Source organism: Dunckerocampus dactyliophorus, chromosome 15 (assembly GCF_027744805.1).
Source record: "Dunckerocampus dactyliophorus isolate RoL2022-P2 chromosome 15, RoL_Ddac_1.1, whole genome shotgun sequence".
NCBI classification, from domain to species: Eukaryota; Metazoa; Chordata; class Actinopteri; order Syngnathiformes; family Syngnathidae; genus Dunckerocampus; species Dunckerocampus dactyliophorus.
The window spans coordinates 826,747-851,271 of record NC_072833.1 but is presented as its reverse complement, the minus strand read 5'-3'; the positions used below and the strand labels follow the sequence as shown (position 1 = coordinate 851,271).

Sequence of the window (24,525 nt, the reverse complement as noted above, 5' to 3'; positions counted from 1 at the left end):
CCTACAGTATATAGCACACCTACAGTATATACCCACCCATATAGCATACCTACAGTATATACCACACCTATATACCACACCTACAGTATATACCCACCCATATAGCATACCTACAGTATATACCACACCTATATAGCACACCTACAGTATATACCCACCTATACACAACACCTACAGTATATACCACACCTATATAGCACACCTACAGTATATACCACACCTACTGTATATAGCACACCTACAGTATATACCACCTATATACCACACCTACAGTATATACCCACCTATATAGCATATCTACAGTATATACCACACCTATATAGCACACCTACAGTATATACCACACCTATATAGCACACCTACAGTATATACACACCTATATAGCACACCTACAGTATATACCCACCCATATAGCATACCTACAGTATATACCACACCTATATAGCACACCTACAGTACATACCCACCTATACACAACACCTACAGTATATACCACACCTATATAGCACACCTACAGTATATACCACACGTACTGTATATAGCACACCTACAGTATATACCCACCTATATACCACACCTACAGTATATACCCACCTATATAGCATATCTACAGTATATACCCACCTATATAGCACACCTACAGTATATACCCACCTATATAGCACACCTACAGTATATACCCACCTATACACCACACCTACAGTATATACCCACCTATATACCACACCTACAGTATATACCCACCTATATAGCACACCTACAGTATATACCCACCTATATAGCACACCTACAGTATATACCCACCTATATAGCACACCTACAGTATATACCCACCTATATAGCACACCTACAGTATATACCCACCTATATAGCACACCTACAGTATATACCCACCCATATAGCATACCTACAGTATATACCACACCTATATAGCACACCTACAGTACATACCCACCTATATAGCACACCTACAGTATATACCACACCTATATAGCACACCTACAGTATATACCCACCTATATAGCACACCTACAGTATATACCACACCTATATAGCACACCTACAGTATATACCACATCGATATAGCACACCTACAGTATATACCACACCTATATAGCACACCTACAGTGCAGTATATACCACACCTATATAGCACACCTACAGTGCAGTATAAACCACACCTATATAGCACACCTACAGTATATACCCACCTATATAGCACACCTACAGTATATACCACACCTATATAGCACACCTACAGTATATACACACCTATATAGCACACCTACAGTATATACCACCTATATAGCATACCTACAGTATATACCACACCTATATAGCACACCTACAGTATATACACACCTATATAGCACACCTACAGTATATACCACACCTATATAGCACACCTACAGTATATACCCACCTATATAGCACACCTACAGTATATACCACACCTATATAGCACACCTACAGTATATACACACCTACAGTATATAGCACACCTACAGTATATACCCACCCATATAGCATACCTACAGTATATACCACACCTATATAGCACACCTACAGTATATACACACCTACAGTATATAGCACACCTACAGTATATACCCACCCATATAGCATACCTACAGTATATACCACACCTATATACCACACCTACAGTATATACCCACCCATATAGCATACCTACAGTATATACCACACCTATATAGCACACCTACAGTATATACCCACCTATACACAACACCTACAGTATATACCACACCTATATAGCACACCTACAGTATATACCACACCTACTGTATATAGCACACCTACAGTATATACCACCTATATACCACACCTACAGTATATACCCACCTATATAGCATATCTACAGTATATACCACACCTATATAGCACACCTACAGTATATACCACACCTATATAGCACACCTACAGTATATACACACCTATATAGCACACCTACAGTATATACCCACCCATATAGCATACCTACAGTATATACCACACCTATATAGCACACCTACAGTACATACCCACCTATACACAACACCTACAGTATATACCACACCTATATAGCACACCTACAGTATATACCACACGTACTGTATATAGCACACCTACAGTATATACCCACCTATATACCACACCTACAGTATATACCCACCTATATAGCATATCTACAGTATATACCCACCTATATAGCACACCTACAGTATATACCCACCTATATAGCACACCTACAGTATATACCCACCTATACACCACACCTACAGTATATACCCACCTATATACCACACCTACAGTATATACCCACCTATATAGCACACCTACAGTATATACCCACCTATATAGCACACCTACAGTATATACCCACCTATATAGCACACCTACAGTATATACCCACCTATATAGCACACCTACAGTATATACCCACCTATACACCACACCTACAGTATACACCACAGCAGTGTTCAAGCCAATACAGGCCACCACAATAAACCCCAAAACAAACAGAAAAAAGCAAAGCCAAGAAAACTTCACTTGCAACTTGATCAACTTGTGCTCCCAGTAAGTGTGAGAGGAAGTGCTGCAAGAGAACTGTTATTAATAAAGATTGTTTTAATACTAGACCCCCCTCCCAAGAGCATTTCATCATGGAGTCAGACCAATTTTGGAACCTTGTGAATCGGAATGAATTGAAGCGTTTCTGCCTCAAGGACCCAAATGTGACATCTGAATCACGGTGGGACTGAGACCTGAGAACAGAAAGGTGGCGTGTGCCTCCACGTCCACACGTCTGTTGGTTTACGTGCAGACATGGATGTACACTTTGGTGACACGTCAAGGTGTGGTCTTTTTCTAGTTTTTAGGACAAAAAGCCCCCCACCTTCCTGCTAAGTGGTGCTAGTTTGTCCTGGTGGGGCAGCTTAGTGAATTCAGTGCACCACCCCACACCTCAACGCAGGCATTTCTTTGGCTGGCCCTCAAAAGCCAATCACAAGAGGCCTAATAAATACCTTGTGATAGTCACGGGCCCTGAGGGAGGTGGGGGTGTTCTTTGTGGGCCAAGTAGAGATTGATATGTTTAGAAATATCTTTTATCGCCGTGACACTCTCACTCAAACGTCTGCGCCCTGAGGCTCGGCGACGTCTTATCTTTTTTGTGTCACTAGATATTAGATTACAAAAAGGGGGGGTGGGGGGTAAAAGCTTGGCATTCTTTCATCAGCAGCAGCAGGTAGCCAAGAGAGAAGAACTGCTGATTTTTTTTTCTTTTGGAAGGTTCCGGTTGTGTTAGTTTTTAACTCCAGCTAATTGTTGCAAGGTGTTCTTCTCATGTGTCACGCTGCAGAGTGAGAGTGCGCTCGCTGGGAAGAAAAATCTTTGATCCGTGCAGCGAGCGAGCCGCACCAGGGTTTGATGTGGCTTCTGACTCACCTCAGTCACTTGCTGTTTGCTAGCATGTGGAATGTCCTACAAATGTCCTCCAGAATATTTCAAATAGGGCCGCATGATCATTATTGGGCTGATATCAGGGAATGATGACATCCCAAAACCAAACCCTTCGAGCACACAAAAAACTTCATCAGCCCCCTGAAACGCCAGCGCTGCTTGAAAAGTGCAAAAGGTTTGCCAGAGACCTCCGTGGCGTCACACCGGCTGCTCGAAGCGTGTGCCCAAATACAGTGCACCTTGCTGGGCCACAGCAGGTGCCTCCCTTCCCCCTCTGCCCTGGTTCTCCTGATAGTTAGATAGATAGATAGATAGATATCATGATATTTCATTAGGACAAATCAACAGATCCACTCGGTCAAATCCTAATTTGTTCCAGTCCTTCTTACTTCCAAATGTGCACAAATTACACTTAAATCTACATTTTAAAAAGTAGCTACAAAATCTGTACCGTATCGATTTGACAAAAAAAATATCATGCATCTCCTAACTTCAACACTCACTCGGCTGAGGTGGTAGAGCGGTCGTCTCCCAACCTCAAGGTTGCAGGTTCAATCCTCCGTCCTGCGAGGATCATGTCAAAGTGTCCTTGATACTTACTTGATACTGAGCCCCCAGTTGCTCCTGATGCTGCGTCATCAGCAGGTAAATGTGCTAACAGTATGGAAGGCGGAAGTGAAAGAGCATTTACCAGTTGATTCTGGCTGCTCTAACACTCCCTACAGATCAGAGGCAGCAGAGCTACCACATTTAGAATTGCGTGAATGCTGAGAAGCTTCCACTTATTCTACAGGGTGACATGGAACCTTGTGAACACTGTACGTCAAATATGGCTTCCTCGCTTGCAGGCATGCTCATGCACCACATCCTTTGTGTGCTGTGCAGGGGGGAAGTTCGTTGTTCCGTCATTTTGTATTCAAGTTAAAAGCAGAGAAAAAGCTTTCTTTTCCTTAGCTTTTCTTCCCGGTTCACGGGACTGCGTTGCTATCGCACAAGTAGTCAATGATAATAAAAGATTAAAAAATAAGAGCAATTTATTTGGTGAGAGTGCTGGAGGAAGATGGAGGAAGAGTCCAGGATGAAAGCACACAGTCACCATAGCGCTCCCTCTAGAATAAAAGTGAAAGTCAAGTTTGTGTAGAAGTGAGAGTTAAGCTTGTGTGAGTGAGAACAAAGCATCTATTGTGTGTTTGCCTCTTCCAGTATTTTTCCACAAGTCATATGCAAGTGTTGCGCAACTCTGATTGTGCTATGTGAGTGTGTGTGTCAAGAAGACAATCGACCAGGGGTGTCAAACTCAGACGCACAGGGGGCCATCACTCAAAGCCCACTTTAGATCACGGGTGCCGAATGGAAGAATTTGCAGCCGTGGTTCGGGCGGATCACGCGTTTCCCAGCATGCTTCTCTGGAGTTCAAATGATCACTTCTGGTGTTATTTTGTCCAGACAGGATGCAACACTTTTAAAGTGGTGTCCTTTCCAGTCGTGTACGCTTGAAGTGATGCTACAGAGGAGTAATTGTTACTGGAAGACTCGTAGCAACCCCTTGGTTGAGGTTTCTCTCCGGGTCTGGGATGACATCCTGCCCCAAGTGGAGGATTTTAAGTACCTCGGGGTCTTGTTCACGATAGAGGGAAGGATGGAACGTGAGACGGACAGGCGGACTGGTGCGGCGTCTGCAGCAATGCGGACTCTGCATCAGTTCGTTGTGGTGAAGAGAGAGCTGAGCCGAAAGGTAAAACTCTCAATTTACCGGTGGATCCACGTTCCTACCCTCAGCTACCGTATGGTCATGAGCTTTGGGGAATGACTGCAAGGACAAGATCGAGTTTTGTCCATAGGCTGGCTGGGAAGCTCAAAGTAGAAGCGCTGCTCCTCCACATTGAGAGACGCAGGCATCTGGTCAGGATGCCCCCCGGACGCCTCCCTGGGGAGGTGTTCAGGGCACATCCAACCGGTAGCAGGCCTCAGAGATGCCCCAGGACACGTGAGAGAAACTAAGTCTCTCCAGCCGGGGACAGGGACATCTCGTCTTCCCTGCTTAAGCTGCCGTACTTGCGATCTGACCTCAAAAAAGCGGAAGAACATGGATGGATGGATGGACGGTGCTAGAAAAGTGTCTACGGGCTTTTTCATCTGATGGAAGGATCAGGCTGCCTGCTCATCACTGCCATAATAAAGACTTCATAGTCACTCAGGGTGACGGCCCCCAGCGGGACGCGGGGCCAGATATCAATCAGAATCCGAGGGATGGGAGGTAACAATCCGAAACTGCAACACCGGTGACCTCTCGGCGTAAACCCCCGATCGTCTTGCTGCCAGACGCAAAAATCCAGAGGCTTCTCTGCAGGAAATCCAGCATGTGCTGTTGACATCGCAAGTCATCCGCGGAAGACAAGGAATAACACTTTTGGAGAGGAAGACGTCGGGGAGAAAGTCCAAGAGAGACAGAGGAAAAACTGCTTTTCTTTGGCGAAGCGAGGCAGTAAATCTTGGAGATGGACAGCGTTCATTCACGAGGAAGAAGAGAAAATACGTCTGTCCTGCTGGAGAGCACTGAGCTACAAACCGCATCAAGACAAGCGCCTTTCATCAAATTGGGCTTATTCAGCTTGTGTCCCATCTCACTGGTGCCTGAGTAGTTGTCCAGCAGCTGCTACCAACAATTAAAAAAAAGACTACTATTTTTATAATAAAATGTTTAAAATGTCCCCGAGCACCTCCATGTTTTTTCTGCCGGGGCCCCCCCAGCGTGTCGCTTGCATTTAGGGCCGTTTTTAACGCCCACCATAAAGCGTAAACTGATACCGGATTTTTTTATTCTTGGTGGGGGGGGGGGGGGGGGCGCGCCAACGGAGGACAAAGACGTCAACAAAGTTCTCAACAAATTTTATTCTGAATATTTGCACATGGACAAACACACTTTTTCACTTTGGTTTTGTACAAATGATGACTTTGAACGCCTTAAAGCACGATCGTGGGGGGCTGACACCAACTCCACACAAATAAAAGCAGTGCATACATTCACTTGTGGCAGCCCGCCACAAATAAATTTGGACCACCAAACAGATGGCAGTCCATGGGAAACACTGCAGGGGATTCCGATTGGCTCAAACAATCACAGCCATAGCGCCCCCTGCTGCTTTCAAATACACTTTTGCACAGTTTTTGGAGTGAGCTATTAAAAAATACCCGTGCACATGTGGACATGGTCTTACATAGAGGACCGCCAAGATGCTTGACAGACCCTAATGTAACACACACGCACACTTAGGAAACACAAACCAGAAATTGGAAGGCCGACCTACACGATGCGCTTTAAAAGATTCCAGAGGGGACAGCATCGCATTTTAGCGCTTAAAAGGATTCCCACCAAACCCTCTGTCATTTGGTACAAGAACGCCAGATGCTGTCTCCTCACAGGAACAAAACCAAAACCAAAAAGGCAGTAAGAGCTGACCCTCGTCGACACCTTGCATAAATGATCGGGATAACGGCATTTCCCCACCAGAGTTTGGCACTTGGATGTTTTTTTGATTGATGATGTTATGGCGGAAGTCCAAAGTGCACCACTTGTTAGTGGCGGACTTTTGCTACATTGGCCCGAAGAAGAAGAAGAAGAAAGAAGGCCATAAAACAAGCGGTGCTTTAAAAAACAAAACTCGGGACTGCAAATCACCACAGAACAGGAACAGGAAACCCACAGCGTGTCCTTAAGTGTCCCCAATAAAGTCTGACGAACGGGACAAAACTCACGAGTACAAACCTTAAAGGTCCCCTATTACCCGGAAGTGACTTTTTAATGATGTCCTAACAGTAGTATGTGTTTATGAGCACTAAAAATGGATCATATTCCTCACTAGTTTGCTCTAGTTTGGAGAAAAGAAAAGCTCAAACGCTCACTTTTCAAGTTCAGGCTTCACTGCACGTCGTAAAATAAAGATCTGGGAGCTCTGAGTGTCATCATGTTGGTTTTCTTCAGCAAACAGGCTAACCTAGCATGATGTCACTGTTAAAATGGAGTTTAATGTTAGCACTTGAGCTCACATAGCTATGCTAGCGTTGCTAACATCTGTGTCCGCCTGTCCCGCCACTTTGTGTTATGTTGTATATTTTGATAAAAGAGGAGCTCAAACGCTGGCTGTTGAAGCTCAGGCTTCACTACACGTCTTATAATAAAGTTCTGGCAAATCAGTCAGCTGCAGACGTGGGCGCTGCACTTGGAAACAGACAAAGCTCATTAGCATTAAAGCTACAGACACATAAAGCTGTGTTCCTAGCAGGGCGTAGCCAAATCTAAATTCCAACATCAAGACGAGACTATGGACAACACGCTTCCCACACACTAATGCCAATGCTAAAAGCAGGCTTCGCTACACATCTTACAATGCAACCTTGCGCTTGTGCGGTTCTTGTCAGTCAGCTGCAGACGTGGGAGCGGTGGCTTGGATCATTTTCTTTCTTATTGTGACACGTCTCATTTAAAATGGTAAAAATAGGGGACCTTGAAGGGTTTTTGTTGTTTTTAGTTGCGCATGTCGGCCACAAAGAAACGACAACAGGACTTCAGCAGCTAAACACACAAAATGCAGATGATTGTTTCAGTGCTTACGTTCTCCAAGCATCCAGTAAATGAAAGGCTAACGCTAACAAGAATCACACATGGCACTAGAGATGATTCAGTCAGGTTGCTCCTGATTGGTTCATGCGCACGATGGCAGTTGTCTTTGGAGCGCTCCAACGGGAGGTCCGGAAAAGGCCGGAGGCTGAAGATTCAGGGAAGAACTTGAGACGGAGGGTAAAGGTCTGCGGAACACGGTGTAGCTCAGGCGTAGCCGACAAAGAAGCAAACGCTCGCCACTGTGGTCGCATTCTAAACAGGCTTAGCTTCTGGCAGCACCACCTCTCCCATCCGTGGGGGCTCCAAAGTCTCCATCCGAGGATTCTTCCGTTGAGAAAGCAAACTGTCAGAGGCGGCGTTGCATGCTGGTAGAAAGGCGGCGGCGGCGGACGGTGGTGGATGGTGCGGCAGGGAGGTCATGACGGTACGCCGTGATGTCCGGAGCCCGTCAGAACCCAGAGCAGCGCCAGCTGAAGGACCACCATCAGCCACAGCGAGGGGCTCAAGCCGGACGCCCCGCCACAGTCAGGGTCCTCCTCCTGGATGAAAACGGCACCCATGGTTAGCGCCGCAAGCCGAGTTCGGTTGACCGATTGCTCGAATGCGGGGCGGAGATGATTGGACCATGTCCTGCTAGACCTTCTCCGTTGAAGATATTCTGCAGGTACAGTCGTCCCTTGCTACATCGCCCTTGTGGTGTGAATAACAGGAGTGTAAAAGTGACTGTAGGGGTGTTATTTCATGTCTGCAGGGCTCTAATGGTAATAAAGAGGGATTTAGAAAGTCATTAACAGGTTTTCCACGCTCTTACTACAAAATGATTCCGTTTACTGATATTGAATCCTACTTGGCGGAAATTCACTTTGAGTCTGGAACCAGCTGATCGCAATAAACGAGGGACGACTGTACTTCTGTTCTTGTACCTTTCCAGCAGCAGATTGGATGAAAGGTGATGCATGACACGGATAGAAAAGGTTACATCGTTTACACGCAGGTCACTTCAAAAAGGATATTTTCAAAAATGAGTTTCACCTCATTTTATGTTAAGTTATGTTTTTTAAACTTTAAATCCAAGTAACCTTGACATGTTTGTCAAGTAAAAGTAACCAAGAGAATAGATGGGATTTATTTGTATGCTCATGTGCGTACTTGCAGTACATATTGGGTTTATTTGTATGCTCTTGTGCGTACTTGCAGTACATATTGGGTTTATTTGTATGCTCTTGTGCGTACTTGCAGCACATATTGGGTTTATTTGTATGCTCATGTGCGTACTTGCAGTACATATTGGGTTTATTTGTATGCTAATGTGCGTACTTGCAGTACATATTGGGTTTATTTGTATGCTCTTGTGCGTACTTGCAGTACATATTGGGTTTATTTGTATGCTCATGTGCGTACTTGCAGTACATATTGGGTTTATTTGTATGCTAATGTGCGTACTTGCAGTACATATTGGGTTTATTTGTATGCTCTTGTGCGTACTTGCAGTACATATTGGGTTTATTTGTATGCTAATGTGCGTACTTGCAGCACATATTGGGTTTATTTGTATGCTAATGTGCGTACTTGCAGTACATATTGGGTTTATTTGTATGCTCTTGTGCGTACTTGCAGTACATATTGGGTTTATTTGTATGCTCTTGTGCGTACTTGCAGCACATATTGGGTTTATTTGTATGCTCATGTGCGTACTTGCAGTACATATTGGGTTTATTTGTATGCTAATGTGCGTACTTGCAGTACATATTGGGTTTATTTGTATGCTCTTGTGCGTACTTGCAGCACATATTGGGTTTATTTGTATGCTCATGTGCGTACTTGCAGTACATATTGGGTTTATTTGTATGCTCTTGTGCGTACTTGCAGTACATATTGGGTTTATTTGTATGCTCTTGTGCGTACTTGCAGCACATATTGGGTTTATTTGTATGCTCATGTGCGTACTTGCAGTACATATTGGGTTTATTTGTATGCTCTTGTGCGTACTTGCAGTACATATTGGGTTTATTTGTATGCTCTTGTGCGTACTTGCAGCACATATTGGGTTTATTTGTATGCTCATGTGCGTACTTGCAGCACAATCGAGGTTCTTACTCCCTCTTCTTACACATCGAGTCATGCATGGGAATCTCCAGGAACGTCTTGCTCATCATGTCAGTGGAGATGCTACCTCCATGACTTACAAATGCTCTTACAGCACCAAAAATCTCTCTGACGTCATTTTAAGTTTAAAAAAAAAGAAGACTTTTTATTTTTATTTCAAGTAACCTTGAAAATGTTGTTTATTAAAACTTATTGGATTTAATTGTATGTTTATGCATGTACTTGTACTTGTTAGAAGTACTCTGAGTGTAAGTAGAAGTATTTCATTCCAATATATAGAAAATGTCCAATTGTTTGTGTTGATTCTTTTATGAAAAAATATGTAAAAAAAAAATCACATTTTTTAATGTTTATACAAAATAAAAAAAACAAAAACTTAACATAACTTTTTTTTGAATACATAAAATGACATCACATTTTATTTTCGAATGAGTTCAAGTCACCTTGGAAGTGTTATTTTTAAAAATGTTTTGAAGAAGTCAGATCCTTGGAACAAGGAAGGATGTGTGCAAGTCATGCAAACGTTTGGCCGCTGGTGCAGCGTAGTAAGAAATACGATGTCATCTGATGTTTAAGCACGTTCGCTGGACGCTAGCGCAGGTGCGGAGATGTCCCTGGAAGACGTCGGAATGCAACACGCAAGGTAACTCTTTTTCCCCTACAAGGTCCGGTAAACATGAGAAGAACGTTCCCATTCGGCACCCGGACGTTAGCGAGCCTTGCTAATCATTAGAGAAGATGCAAACGAGCCCTGCCGGTGTCAGGACAGGCTTTTTATGGGTCGGGGTGAAAAGGATAGACGGGGAGACGTGCAAGGAGCGCGGCGGGTAGTTCAAAGCCGGGAGAGATGGAGAAAACATTGGCGGGAGACGGGAATGTCAAGCTGGGGGGGTGGGGTTCGAGAGGGAAGTGGAAACAGATGCTGGTCCAACACGAGCGAGTGACAGGTGTGGAGCGACGTGGAAAGCGAGAAGATATATAAGAGAAGGGAGAAAGGAGAGCTATGAACATGACAGGCAGGGAGGAAGGAAGCCTAACGGGACTGACCCGGCCAAGCACACGAGCAGCGGCAGCAGTAACATGAGCGCAGACGACGCCAACGGGGAGCCGGCGCTCCGCCGGCACAGGGCCTCGTCCTAAGACAGCCAATCAGACACAAGAGAAGAGTCATGCAGCAAAGCAAACTGGGTTGGAGTCGGGCAGCGAAGAAGAAGAAGAAGAAGAAGAAGAACTACTTGCTTAGTTGAAACAAAAGCAACATGCAAATGTGACACATTAGTGATGGAACGGCCCCGGGAGACTGAAAGCACACCGAAACCTCTCAGATGTTGACAGGCTTCCTCCTGCAGCACACGTGCATCTGCTCACGGGACGACCACAATGCTTGCCTTCTCTTTCTCTAATTTAGCCCCCCGCTTCTTCATTCGCATTCTTTCTTATTCTACTTACGGAAAGAAGAGCCTTCCTCCCCACTGACAGAACAAATATATCCCAATGCTAAGTTACAATCATGAGAGAAACAGTCACAATTATGACGTAACAAAGTCAAAATTAGAAAAAAGAAAGCCTACATTGTCAGATGAAAAGTCCTAATTATAAGAAAGGAAAGTCAAAATTAGAGATAAAAAGTCATGGAAATCCAATTTGTTTGCAAATTGGATTTCTTCAGCCCAGAGGCACATGCGTCAATCAAAAACGTGGACTGAGGCGCTCGGCGTTTGTTTGGTGGCCTGACACGATTCAGCACGAAGCCAGCAATTTGTTAGGGTATCCAGCAGCCCAGTTTTGGCGGGAATTACTCACATGCTCGTTGTTATCGAAGCAGATGGTGGGTCCTTTCCTGTAGCGAGGACTCTGGGCCAGCTCACAGGGATCGGGTCCGTTAGCTGGAGGAACCGAGTCAGGAACATGATGCAAATTCTGGTTGGTACTGCATATGGTATATTGTATACTATATACTGCATACTGTATACTGCAAACTGTATACTGCATACTGTATACTATATACTGCAAACTGTATACTGCATACTGCACCTGTATACCGCATACTATATAATGCATACTGTATAATATACTGCTCAAAAAAATTAAAGGAACACTTGAATATGTTTCCTGATAATAAGTGGGTGATGTATTAGTAACAAAATGATGCCACATCATTTGATAGAAATGAAAATGATCACCCTATAGAGGGGGGAAATCCAGGGCATCCATGAGCTCCTGGACAGTCTGAGGAGCAACCTGGCGGCGCCGGATGGATCTAAACATAATGTCCCAGAGGTGTTCTATTGGGTCAAGTGAACGTGGGGGCCAGTCAATGGTATCAATTCCTTCATCCTCCAGGAACTACCTGCATACACTAGCCACATGAGGTCGGGCATTGTCGTGGACCAGGAGGAACCCAGGTCCCACTGCACCAGCGTAGGTTCTGACAATGGGTCCAAGGATTTCATCCCGATAGCTAATAGCAGTCAGGGTGCCGTTATCTAACCTGTAGAGGTCTGTGCGTCCTTCCAGTGATATGCCTCCCCAGACCATCACTGACCCACCACCAAACCGGTCATGCTGAATGATGTTGCAGGCAGCATAACGTTCTCCACGGCATCTCCAGACCCTTTCACGTCTGTCGCATGTGCTCAGGTTGAACTTGCTCTCATCAGGGAAGAGCACAGGGCACCAGTGGTGTAGTTGCCAATTCTGGTGGTCTATGGCAAATGCCAATGGAGCTCTACGGTGCTGGGCAGTGAGCACAGGGCCCACTACAGGACGTCGGGCCCTCAGGCCACCCTCATGGAGCCTGTTTCTGATTGTTTGGTCAGAAACATTCACACCAGTGGCCTGCTGGAGGTCATTTTGTAGGGCTCTGGCAGTGCTCATCCTGTTCCTCCTTGCACAAAGGAGCAGATACCGATCCTGCTGAGGGTTGAAGGACCTTCTACGGCCCTGTCCAGCTCTCCTGGAGTAACTACCTGTCTCCTGGAATCTCCTCCATGCGTCCAGGTGCCGCAGTGATGCCCTGGTCCAGATCTGGGAGGAGATCCCCCAGGACACCATCCGTAGTCTCATTAGGAGCATGCCCCCACGTTGTCAGGCATGCGTACAAGCACGTGGGGGCCACACAAACTACAGAGAATCATTTTAAGTTGCTACAATGACATTTTAGCCAAATGGACCAGTGTGCTGCATCATTTTTTCACTTTCATTTTTGGGGTGTCTTTGATTTCCCCCCTCTATAGGGTGATCATTTTCATTTCTATCAAATGATGTGGCATCATTTTGTTACTAATACATCACCCACTTATTATCAGGAAACATATTCAACATCATTTTTCCCCCAGTTTAGATCTGATGTGTTTTCCAAGTGTTCCTCTCATTTTTTTGAGCAGTGTATATACTGTATACTGTATACTGTATACTATATACTGCATACTGTATACCATATACTGTACTGGCATGGGCATGGCTAGCGTTATTGATGCTAATTGATGCGGAGGATACACTGTTGTTCATCCTGTATGAGTGGCTTGCTGTCACATGACGTGCAGGTGAGCTTGGCGTCAGCGATGATGAAGACCAGGTTTGTGTTGGGAAGCTTCTCGGCGTGGTAAATTCTGAGGAGCACACAAGAAGATGTGAGGAAAACGTGGCGGTCGCCACAACTTTTCAATGACACTTTTCAAAGGAAAACAGGAAGTGATCGTTCGGGGAACAAAACTCGCCATGGGAAGACAAATGTTGACCGATAAAAAAAAATGTTTGAAGACCATTCCGTGCCAAATGCAAAGCTCCTGAGCCTGACCCCGCCCCTAAAGGTAAACAGGAAGTGTTGTATGTAAACAGGAAGTGATGTCATATCACTCTGAAAGCAAACATTTTCCTAAGTAACAAATCTTAGTAAGAAAATAAAGAATTGAACAAGCTTTTCCGACGACCAACACACCGCCTCCCAAAAATGAAAACAGGAAATGAAATATACAAACAGGACGTGACGGAAGAAGTCAATTTGGAGCGGCGCTGTAGACAGGAAGTGATGTGTCATAAATAGTACCTACACCTACAATGACATTCAAAACCCCGCCACCCTAAAATGTAACCAGGAAGTGGTGTCTCATAACTCAAGACAACCCACATTTGTAATTCGTGACAAATGTCACAGTGATGACCGAAACCCCGCCTCCACAACATGTAAACAGGAAGTGGTGTCTCAAAACTCAAGAGAACTGAAATTTGTAATTAGTAACAAATCTCACAAACTGAAAACAGGAAGTGTCATTCATAAACAGGAAGTGATGTCTTATGACAGTGAAGGTAATTAGGAACCAATCTTACGGCAAGAAGCACGTTTCTGAATACTCCCCAAAACGTAAACAGGAAGTGATGTCTTATAACTGCTTGAATAAAAGCTTAATAGGAACTCGTTTTATAATAAGCACGTTTCGGAATACTCCCAAAAACGTAAGCAGGATGTGTAAAGAAATAACCAGGAAGTGACGTCTCATGACTCCCCAAAAAACATATTACAAGCCCCTAACTCCCCAGAAAAGCTATTCTCCAAGTCCTGTAGTGGAACCCACGTCACCGGCGCACAAATGATTTTCTCTGTTTTTTTATGGCGCTTGTTAAAGGAGAACGTGTGCAGCTAACGTGCAGGACGGCCGCACCGCATGCGGGCAGGCACTCCATTAGGCGGCACGAGGGGGCCTTAAAAAAAGGGCGCACGCACAGCACAAAAGAGAGGGCGGGAACATTGCCAGGACGGTGGTCCTGCACAAGTGACTTGACTTCACCTTCATGGCATGTGAATTTTTACAAGCGTTGCTCAGCGCCACCTCTGGGGGTTGCATGTGTAACCTCGTATCTGGAATATTCCTCACCTGGAGCAGTTTTCACAGTCCACCGTGCCTTTGAAGGAATGGTTGTCGGTCTCGAAGTAGTACTGCGTCTGCTCGGTGATGCACACATCCTTGTGCATGATGTCCAACGCGTCCTCGTCCATGCCGGCTACGGGAGGATCGATAACGTTACTTTATGATTTAACATCCGTTTCAGGTGGCCTGGGAAGCGAGTCACCTGCATCCAGGATATTTGGGAATGTGATGCTGACCAGCACCTGTTGCAGGATTGACCTGAAAGTACAAACATAAATGAATAAAACATAGTACCGTTCTTACACGCAGAAAACTGTGAATACTGTTAAACAAGCTGTTAACTACATTGAGCATAAACGAGGAGCACGTTTTCCCTCAATTCTCGCCTGGTTGCCATTAGGATTGAAATCTGCCTTACAAATATTCCTCTGTCGGGACCACCACCGCACATTCAAAGTATCAGCAACAGGAACCCTAACCCTAACCCTAACCCCGGTTTCCATTAGGACTGAAATCTGCCTGACTAATGTTCCTCTGAAAAACAGTTTGACGGGAAGGACTCACCAGGCTGCAGCAGTGGCCCACCACCCGACATTGAAAATATCAGCAACGGAGGGCTGAGAGGAGCAAACAAAGCGGGAGTTAATAAGCAGATAAGTGAACACACATAAACAAGCGCAAACGTTCAACATGTTGTTGTGATCACAGTGAGCACGCCAGGACCTCGTTGTTGTGGCGAGTCAGTCACGTAGGCGTCGCATGCGCCCGACTTTGATCACAATAGGAACAACAACATGGAAACCTCCTAATGCTAACATGTGTGAGTCTCATGTCTTATTTTCTTATTATGTTGGGTAAGAGTGGAAAAAAAAGCTCTCCTTCCATTCCGTGTGGAAGTGGTACATTTTTGGTTTCTTAAGTTGAGAGGAAATCCTTTCGAGGCTAACTGGTTGGTTTGCTAGCTTGCTAACTCTCTAGCTTGCTAGCAAGTGGTCGTCTCGAGTCCCTGCAGCGTAAGACTTGTAATGAAGTTGCAATGAATAATAGGAGTGTAAAGGTGACTATAGGGGTGTTATTTCATATCCAGAGGGCTCTCATAATGGCTACGTTTACATGCAGTCTAATAACCCTATCATAACCGGAATATTAGCAAAAACACGGTTGCGCACAGCCATCTAAACACCAATAACACTTGAAAAACCGGGACATGCTCATATTCCCGTTTTTAAAAACCCGAATATTACCCCTGGGATACTCCTTTTCCAACCCCAAAATCGTGTCAACGTTACAAACTGTAATTAGAAGGTTGTAAAGGGGTTTTCTGTGCTCTAACTGCAAAAATATTCCATTTGTAATTAAGGAGTCCTACTTTGCGGTCACACAATAAATGAGGGATTACTGTAAAGGCATTTTAGGAATACAGGCGGTCCTTGGCTTCCACTCCCATAAATCCATTGCAAACTTCATTTTGGTCCATCAACACCAGGCTGGCTGGAGAACTAGTTGCAGCGGAAGAACACACCACGTGCGGCTCATGCACAGCCACACTACTCTCAACATTCCACCATTAAGGATAAACATCGTATTGTAACATCCACCCGGGCCCTGTAAGGACGATGAGCAGGAGGTTGATGAACAATCTTTTGACTGCAAAAACAAAAGAGGCTGCTGGTACAACTGCCATGTCGCTACAGTATCCTTGAGCATGTGAAAGGATCGGCTCCTATGAAAGTGACAGTAATAACTAAGCAGTGTTTTTTAATTAGTTTCATTGAATTATTTTATGCCCTTCATGTGTTCAGTGTACAGTGATTGACTAAAGTGTTCATTTAGCTTACGCTAAAACTCGAGGCGCGGTAGGATCCGAACTCGTTCGTAACCCAAGGACCGCCTGTCATGTGCTTTCTTTTCTTGAATAATTATATTCAATCAATCTACTTTACTCCGACGTCCCTCTGGCTTTAAAGTTGGCCAGTCTTGTTTCCGAGTTAAAAAGTTGCAGCTCTGCTTGGCGAGTGATGAAAACCAGCGCGCCTCTGCTGGCTTGTCGGCCGAGCGTTCGAGACCACCTAATCCTGTTAGCGTTACGCCGACTCCCACTCTTTCACCGCACCTCTGCTTCCCTTCTCATCTGGATTTATGGCCCCCGCAGTGTGTGTGCGCGTGTGTGCGGCCACTTGGACGTGTGTTGGAGTGGGTATGTCTGCTTTATCTGTTTACATGGAGGAAAATGCCAACACGTATGTATGTTATGGATGTTAATGTGTTAACATGCAAGGGTATGTGTGTGCGGACAGGCTCTGGCTTATGTAATTCACCACATAGACAGATCGCAGCCCCGCCGCCGCCTTGGTCTCCTTCTCGGGGTCACACAGAGATTGGTAGTCGAAGGACTTCTTGGAGGTGAAGAGGGAGGAGTTGACCAGGTTGATCATCAGGATCGGGTCAATCATTCCGAAGAAGCGCCCGATCTGAGCAGCACGGAGGGATCAATCATACATCACATTTCAAACGGCTAAACAATATCAAAAATATATCAAATATCAAGTATGTACCATATCCTCCTAATAAATGTTAAAGATTACATCCAGGACATGATCCCAATGATAACGTTGCCGTCATTAGTCAACATATCAGAAACGATTCAACATAACAGACAATTAAATAAAAGCAACATCATGGAACTCATGAATTCATTTTAAAAATCTACTGAATGGATGCTGAATTTCCAAACTGGCTGATTTATCAAAATTAAAATAATATAATATTCTTTATAAATTATATATTATTTTAAATCAATACATGTGTATTATTTCCTATTTTTGTCATTTCTTAAGTTCAAACAATATATGCACTTTTTTAAGTAGAGAATTTTAGTCTTTTGTCCATATGCATTTTTGTTCACTAAAAATGACTTTTTGGAAAACTTGCTACGTAAAACCATTTTTTAAAAAGTGTGATATCACTCCACCCTTGTAGTCTTCTGTGCCTTTTCCAGAAATGACTTTCTTCAGGCCTCTGATTGGTTAAAATGGTTATATAGTGCCACCTGTTTCCCTGCCATGCACTTCATTCACATTTCAGGTTTCACATGTACAACCTTTTTCCATCCATCCATCCATCCATCCATCCATCCTCTATGCCGCTTATCCTCACTAGGGTCGTGGGGCATGCTGGAGCCTATCCCAGCTGACTTCAGGCGAGAGGTGGGGTACACCCTGGACTGGCCAGTCGCAGGGCAGATGTAGACAAACAAGCATGCACGCTCACATTCATACCTGTGGACAACTGAGAGTCTCCATTGAAGCTAACATGCATGTTTTTGGAATGTGGGAGGAAACCGGAGTACCTGCAGAAAAAGCACGCACGCACGCACGCACGCACGCACGCACGTACAGGGAGAACATGCCAACTCCACACAGAGATGCCCAACGGAGATTCTAACCCAGGTGTACAACCTTCTTTATAGACGTGTTTACATTTTTACACATACACACAGTACATGTAACCTTGTGGATGTAGGTGTCTTCTAGTAGTATATATTACTTTACTGTATATACAAGCTTGTGCGTGCAGCAAAGGTGCACTTAAACACGCATATCTCAAAAGGACATTGGTGTCGTCTTTGTTGAGGTTTGTCTTGTTCTTAGCATCACAGATTGTGCGTGAGAGATGGCGACTCTGCCTTCCACTTAGCAGCGCCTGGCTGATGTATACGTAGCGTATAATATATCTACACGACTATAAGGTTCGAGGAGTGCAATGAATGAGCAGTTGTTGGCCGCAGACTCCCTGAGGACTTGCCGGAGTGAGAGGCATAAAGAGGTGGAGAAAGCCATCAGAGACGTCCCCGTTGGATATACGACCCACTGAGGGCACACACGCCTCTCCAAACAAGGCCTCAGGTCCCCTGCTCTGCTTTTAGTGCTGCTGCCAAACTTCAGAGGGCGCCTGATTTATCCGGCGCACGCCCGCCGCTGATTAGCCTGCAGCGGCCCGAAAGCGCATGAAAAAACATTGAGTCAAACCACAGCGGGGGAGCCTGGAGACATGGAGCGGAGCTGCATGTGCTCGCATATCGCTCGCATATAAACAAATTAGTCAAATGGAGCTCAGGCGCTTTAATTTGTTTATTTGCTGTTTGGTCACCCAGGGCAGAGTTCTGGGCCGTGAATGTTTCTTTTAGCTCATTTACATGTTGCTAGCTAACACAGCAGGTGGACTTCTTTTTCCCAAACCACACGTGCTACACGGACAAATGTATTGAGACAGGAAGAATTTGATGGGTTTGAGGTCTGGCCTCTAAAGTTCTTCCACACCCCAACCCGTCAGTTTTCCACTAAACATTCACATTCCAGTCCTAATTATTCTTCATTTAGATGAATTATCATTAATTCAATCAAAAACCTAGATAGCATACGTGTTAATAACATTACAAAAACACTGGAATATAAGCTACTTCAAGGAGTTATGAGACGTCACTTCCTGTTTACATACGCCACTAAAGCTCTAAATTCACAACTTCCTGTTTGTGTATTACCCTTCCTGTTTACATTTTGGGGAGAAGTGGTGTTAGCCAATTGCAAATTGTGGTTCAAAGGGTTATGAGACATCACTTCCTGTGTTCATGCATCACTTGGTGGTGGTTGGGAAAGTTCTAAAAGCACTATGTAGGTCATTTCCTGTTTACGTTTCGGGAAGGAGGGGTATTGGTCAGTAAGAAATGTTGGCTCTCGGAGTTATGGGACACCACTTCCTCTTTACATACGACACTTCCTGTTTGCATTTTGGGGTAGTGGGGTTTTGTTCATCACCACGTTCATGACGCATTATGGAATTTGGTTCTCAGCGTTAGACATCACTTCCTGTTTCTGTTTTCATTTGGGGAAAGTGGTAGTTAGGAAAGCTCTATTTCTATTTCACTTCCTGTTTATATACACAACACTTTCTCACTTCCTGTTTACGTTTTGGGGAAGAGGTGCTAGTCAATCACATACGCTGGTTCTTAGCGTTATGAGACATCACTTCCTCTTTACATGCCACACTTCCTGTTTACATGTTGGGGAGGTGGTGTTTCGTTCATGAGTGTAACTTTTGTTAGTGATTATGTAATTTGGGTGGTGGTGGTTAGGAACTCAAAATGTTGTATTTATGTCACTTCCTATTTATACACGACACTTCCTATTTACACTTTAGGAAGGCAGTCTTTGTGTAGGATGAGCTACTGGAGGTACGAGATGTCACTTCCTGTTTACACACAGCACTAAAACTCTAAAGTGACTATTTACATCACTTCCTGTTTCCACTGTGGGGTGGAGGGATGTTGGTGGGTTAGAAATGTTGGTTCTAGGGTTATGTTAACGGACAGCACTATTTGGTCTTTTCCGTTTTAATCGTTTCCTGTCCTAGTGGAAATTTCTTGTGGGAATGAGAAGAACCTATTTTCCCTCACTTTCCAGAAAATGTCCCTTAGTTTGAAATGCAAATGTTAACAGGCGTGCACTTGATAGGAAGGCCAGTAAAGTTGAACGGCAGACCTGATCCGTGTATTCGTCTCGATTGGACATCACCAGGAAGCCGCCATCATCCAGAATGACGCAGTCTACGTACTGGAATCACACACAGACTCTAAAACCCGGATGTGACATCGGAATATTTGAAGGTCAGACAATCTCACCACATCGTTCCGCTGGCAGCCACAGATCTCGTCAGTGCACTGTGACAAAGAGGGACATAAGACTGGCTTATCGTGGTACCTGCGGCACACTTAGAGAAACTCACGTTGGTCTTCTGCGTGGTGTTGATGAAGCTCGCCATCCAGGCGCTGATGTCCAACTTGACGCCCACCACTGGGATCAAACACCAAAAGACAAAGACAGACAAAGACGTCATGTGTCACGCAGGGGACCCTGGCCACAACTCTACTCTCTCAACCGCCAATGCTGCAAACTTGGCCGAGGATCACAGAAGGCGGTGAACAAGTTGATGTGTGCTTTGAGTGTCCATGTGTCAGACGAAGGAGACAAACGAGGCAGCTTAATGAGCGTCTGAGGACATGAATACACGGCTGGAAGTGTGAGTGTGTTTACACGTGAGGACAAAGGGCGAATGTCTCTTACCCGCTGGTTTTAGGAGTTTATTGTCAATCATCAGGTTGACCGCTCTGCTCACAAGAACGGAGTCGTCACTTGCTGCAAGAGGCAACGACTCGTGAAATTTACAAGACGCAAATGACAACCTCCAGCCGCAGTAATAAACACCGGATGTGTACAAGCGTGTACATGCCGGGACTCACAGTTCTTGTCGAGGTACGGCGTTGGAGTGAAGATGTACAGGTCGTTGTCCAAACTGCGCTTGTAGAAACTGGACTCGTACGTCTCCGCCTCCTCTTTCCAGTCGAGGCCAGCACTGCAAGGCCAAAAAGCAATCCAAAAAACACACTTAAGTTTGCAAGCTTTTCCAGGAAAAAAAAGAATCCTGAAGGTCGGACGTCGACTCCGTACGTGAATGGACACACGCTTGTGAGACGACACATCCCAGAAAGTTGTTTGAACCACCAGCTGGATTGGAACCAGATTCATTTCACACAAGAGTACAGTGTTCCCTCACTACATCGCGGTTCACCTTTCGCAGCCTCACTGATTCGTGGATTGTTTTTGGTGCAATTTTGCATGTTTCTTTTTCAACCGCGTATGAACGCACATTGTGTTGTAGAGCCATCTGTCTATGGGTGCTCTGTTGCATGTCTGTTATTGTGTTTACTACTGCTACCAGTAGACGGTGCTGTATACTCATGCGAGCGTTGAAGATGTGTGCGGCGTGGAATAAAGATGTCGTCCCTCCACCTCGTCTCAGAATGTGTTTATGTGCCTGTACGAGCCACAACACTCCTAATTGGCTAAGGGAGAACCCGCCCGTTGTGTTCTGCATCGTTATTGGCTGTAGACCATTGTCAATCAATCTCCTTAATGTCGTTTCCTGTTGTGGTCAATGGTCGCCAGCAAACTAGCTAACTGTGTGAGCTGCTTGCTAACTGCCAATAAACAATAGGAGAAGCAGCAGCCAACCGGCTGTAGGACACCATCACGGAATAAATTAATCATCGGTTCGAGGAGGAGGAGGAGGAGGAAGATACGACAGCAGGACGCAATTTGTTTTAACAAAGCTACATAAACGCTAGAGTAGAGTGGAACGGCGCCAGGACGGACCGGCACGGTCAGAGGAGTGAAATACGCCTGAGTCATTTCATTTGTTGTGTCCAACCTAGTAGGTTGATCATTAAAATTAAAACGAAGGCTTGTACTTTGAGAGTGTTTAAACGAGAGAGAAATGTGAGAAAATGCTAATAATGCCTGTCTGAGAAAAGTGTATAAAGTGTATGGTGGGGGCTTTTACACCCTTAAAACATATACAATCATTGGAAACAAATAAAGTCGGGTACTTCACGGATTTCACTTATTGCGGGCTATTTTGGGAACCTATACCCGGTGATAAACGAGGGAACACTGTAATTCATTTGGACTGCCAGCTTTAACCACAACGCTACAGCCGTCATAACGTCCAGCTGCCCTGACAAATCTGTTGTATGTTTGATATGTGATGTACTCAATGGAAAATGTGACTTTTCAACGATTAAAGCAAGGGTGTCTGAAGTGTGGACCAATAAAAAAATGGCCCACAGCACATTCTAAAAATATCAAGAAAGCTTTAAAAACCCAACAGCAAACATGGAAAAATCAGCAGTCATTTTTACAAGAATAAAATCAAAACATTAAGAGAAAAAGTCAGAATTTTACAAGAATAATGTTGCAATATTATGAGGAAAAATAACGTCATTATCGTAGCATAAAGTTGAAATACTAAAGAAAAAAGTCGGAATATTATGGGACACACAAAAAAAACATCCATTAAAGCTGTAATTTTTTTGGAAAATTGGGTTAGATTATAATTTCACGACAAAAAATAAGAATAAAGTTGGAAATTAAAAAAAAAACAGCAGAAATGGAAAAAAACAGATGTAATTTTACGGCAATGACATCAAAATATCAAGAGAAAGAAGTCATATTCCAATGAGAAATAAAACCTCCAAGAATACATTTATATTAGGAGGAAAAATAATGTCATTTTAGTAGCATACAAAAATGTAAAAAATGTGGTACTATTATGAGAAACAAAAATCCTTTTGTCATTTTTGGACCATTAGGCTGGGGAAAGTTACAATATTATGGGAAAACAGTCTAACTATTAAAGGAAAAAAGTCATAATATTATGAATTTAAAAAAAAAAGATTATTCAAGAAGAAAGTTGAAATATTTGGAGTTGCATCCTTTCATTTTTCACTATGTGGACCTCGCTGGGACCCCTGCATTAGAATTACACATTTTCCACTCATGTAGCTAAAAGTGTGCTTTTTGGACCTGCAAGTGAATCATATTCTATATATTTTTATAACAAAAGCAAGACTTTACACATTTGTGCTTTAGGGGTACCCCAGGGGTCTGGTTCAGAACCACTGTGCTTTCACTTAATGAGCTTTTATGCAGATGTTTGTGTTTTTGAGACGCTTGTCTCAATTTGTCCCAGATTGAAAGCATCTCCTATTCAGGATGCACACTTGAGGAACCAAGTCAAGGTCATATCTCCCCCGTTAGTCTGAGTGGAAAGAGGAAGGGAACAACAGGGATCGGAGCCGACAGATTGGAAAATCAAGGAGGACAAGGGACAAATTGATTGATAAATGTTGGGAAATGTCATTTATCCACCACAAGTTCAATCCTTTCCTACCTTTTGGGGTACACCCGGGTGATCCCTCCGTCGGTGGCAACAAATCTGGCTGTGACGCCGGTCCTGAGAAGCCAAAATATGTGACGAGAGGATTGGTCTAATATGGTGGTCATCTTCATACTCACAGCGACTTATTCTCCTTCCAAATCTTGATGAGATCTGAAGTGATGCCAGCGTCCAGGAGCAATCGGTTCACCAGCTCCACGTTGCCTAAAGAGCAAAAACAGCATCAACATCTGGCCAAGTCGTTTTGTGTTGTCCTGCTGACAGATCAAAAATTGTCAAGTGTGTGTATTTGATTGTCCATCTTTGAAAGAAAAAAAAAAACATGTCGTAGTTTTGGGAGCTAATGGCCTGGAACGTTAGCTATCTGCAGGAATGTGTTAAATAAATGCAGCAGGAGGATCGACAGCCAACATGGAATGAAACATGATGTGTGAGGGGGGTAGAAAGATGGAAAAGCAATAAAATAAAGGCAGAAAGAAAAATAAAGATACGCTCCTTTGGGGTATATACGATAGCAAAGAAAAGCTGGGAATCATTTATATGCTAGATGGCCTTCATTTACATAGTGACTTCTCATTCACACGTGATTAGCGCATGACTTAACTGAGGTCACGGACCAGAAATAGTCAAGTGGTTTACATTTTGTGGATGTAAAAATCACTTCTAGAGCACAGGGCC

The 24,525-nt window shown here is 44.2% G+C and overlaps 1 protein-coding gene across 1 annotated transcript in view; it reads right to left on the bottom strand.

Moving 5' to 3' along the window:
* Positions 1–6,335: 6,335 nt before the first annotated feature.
* Positions 6,336–24,525, bottom strand: part of cacna2d1a (calcium channel, voltage-dependent, alpha 2/delta subunit 1a) — a 52,566-nt gene continuing 34,376 nt past the window's right edge. The window contains exons 25-38 of the mRNA XM_054800474.1: positions 23,967–24,051; positions 23,842–23,904; positions 21,353–21,465; positions 21,177–21,248; positions 20,839–20,906; positions 20,735–20,773; positions 20,595–20,666; positions 17,376–17,528; positions 15,622–15,674; positions 15,260–15,315; positions 15,064–15,190; positions 13,688–13,800; positions 11,993–12,075; positions 6,336–8,622 (exon numbers count right to left, since the gene is read on the bottom strand). Of these exons, the coding sequence (XP_054656449.1) occupies positions 8,500–8,622; positions 11,993–12,075; positions 13,688–13,800; positions 15,064–15,190; positions 15,260–15,315; positions 15,622–15,674; positions 17,376–17,528; positions 20,595–20,666; positions 20,735–20,773; positions 20,839–20,906; positions 21,177–21,248; positions 21,353–21,465; positions 23,842–23,904; positions 23,967–24,051 (1,220 nt within the window). The 3' untranslated portion in view covers positions 6,336–8,499. The remainder of the gene's footprint in view (positions 8,623–11,992; positions 12,076–13,687; positions 13,801–15,063; positions 15,191–15,259; positions 15,316–15,621; positions 15,675–17,375; positions 17,529–20,594; positions 20,667–20,734; positions 20,774–20,838; positions 20,907–21,176; positions 21,249–21,352; positions 21,466–23,841; positions 23,905–23,966; positions 24,052–24,525) is intronic.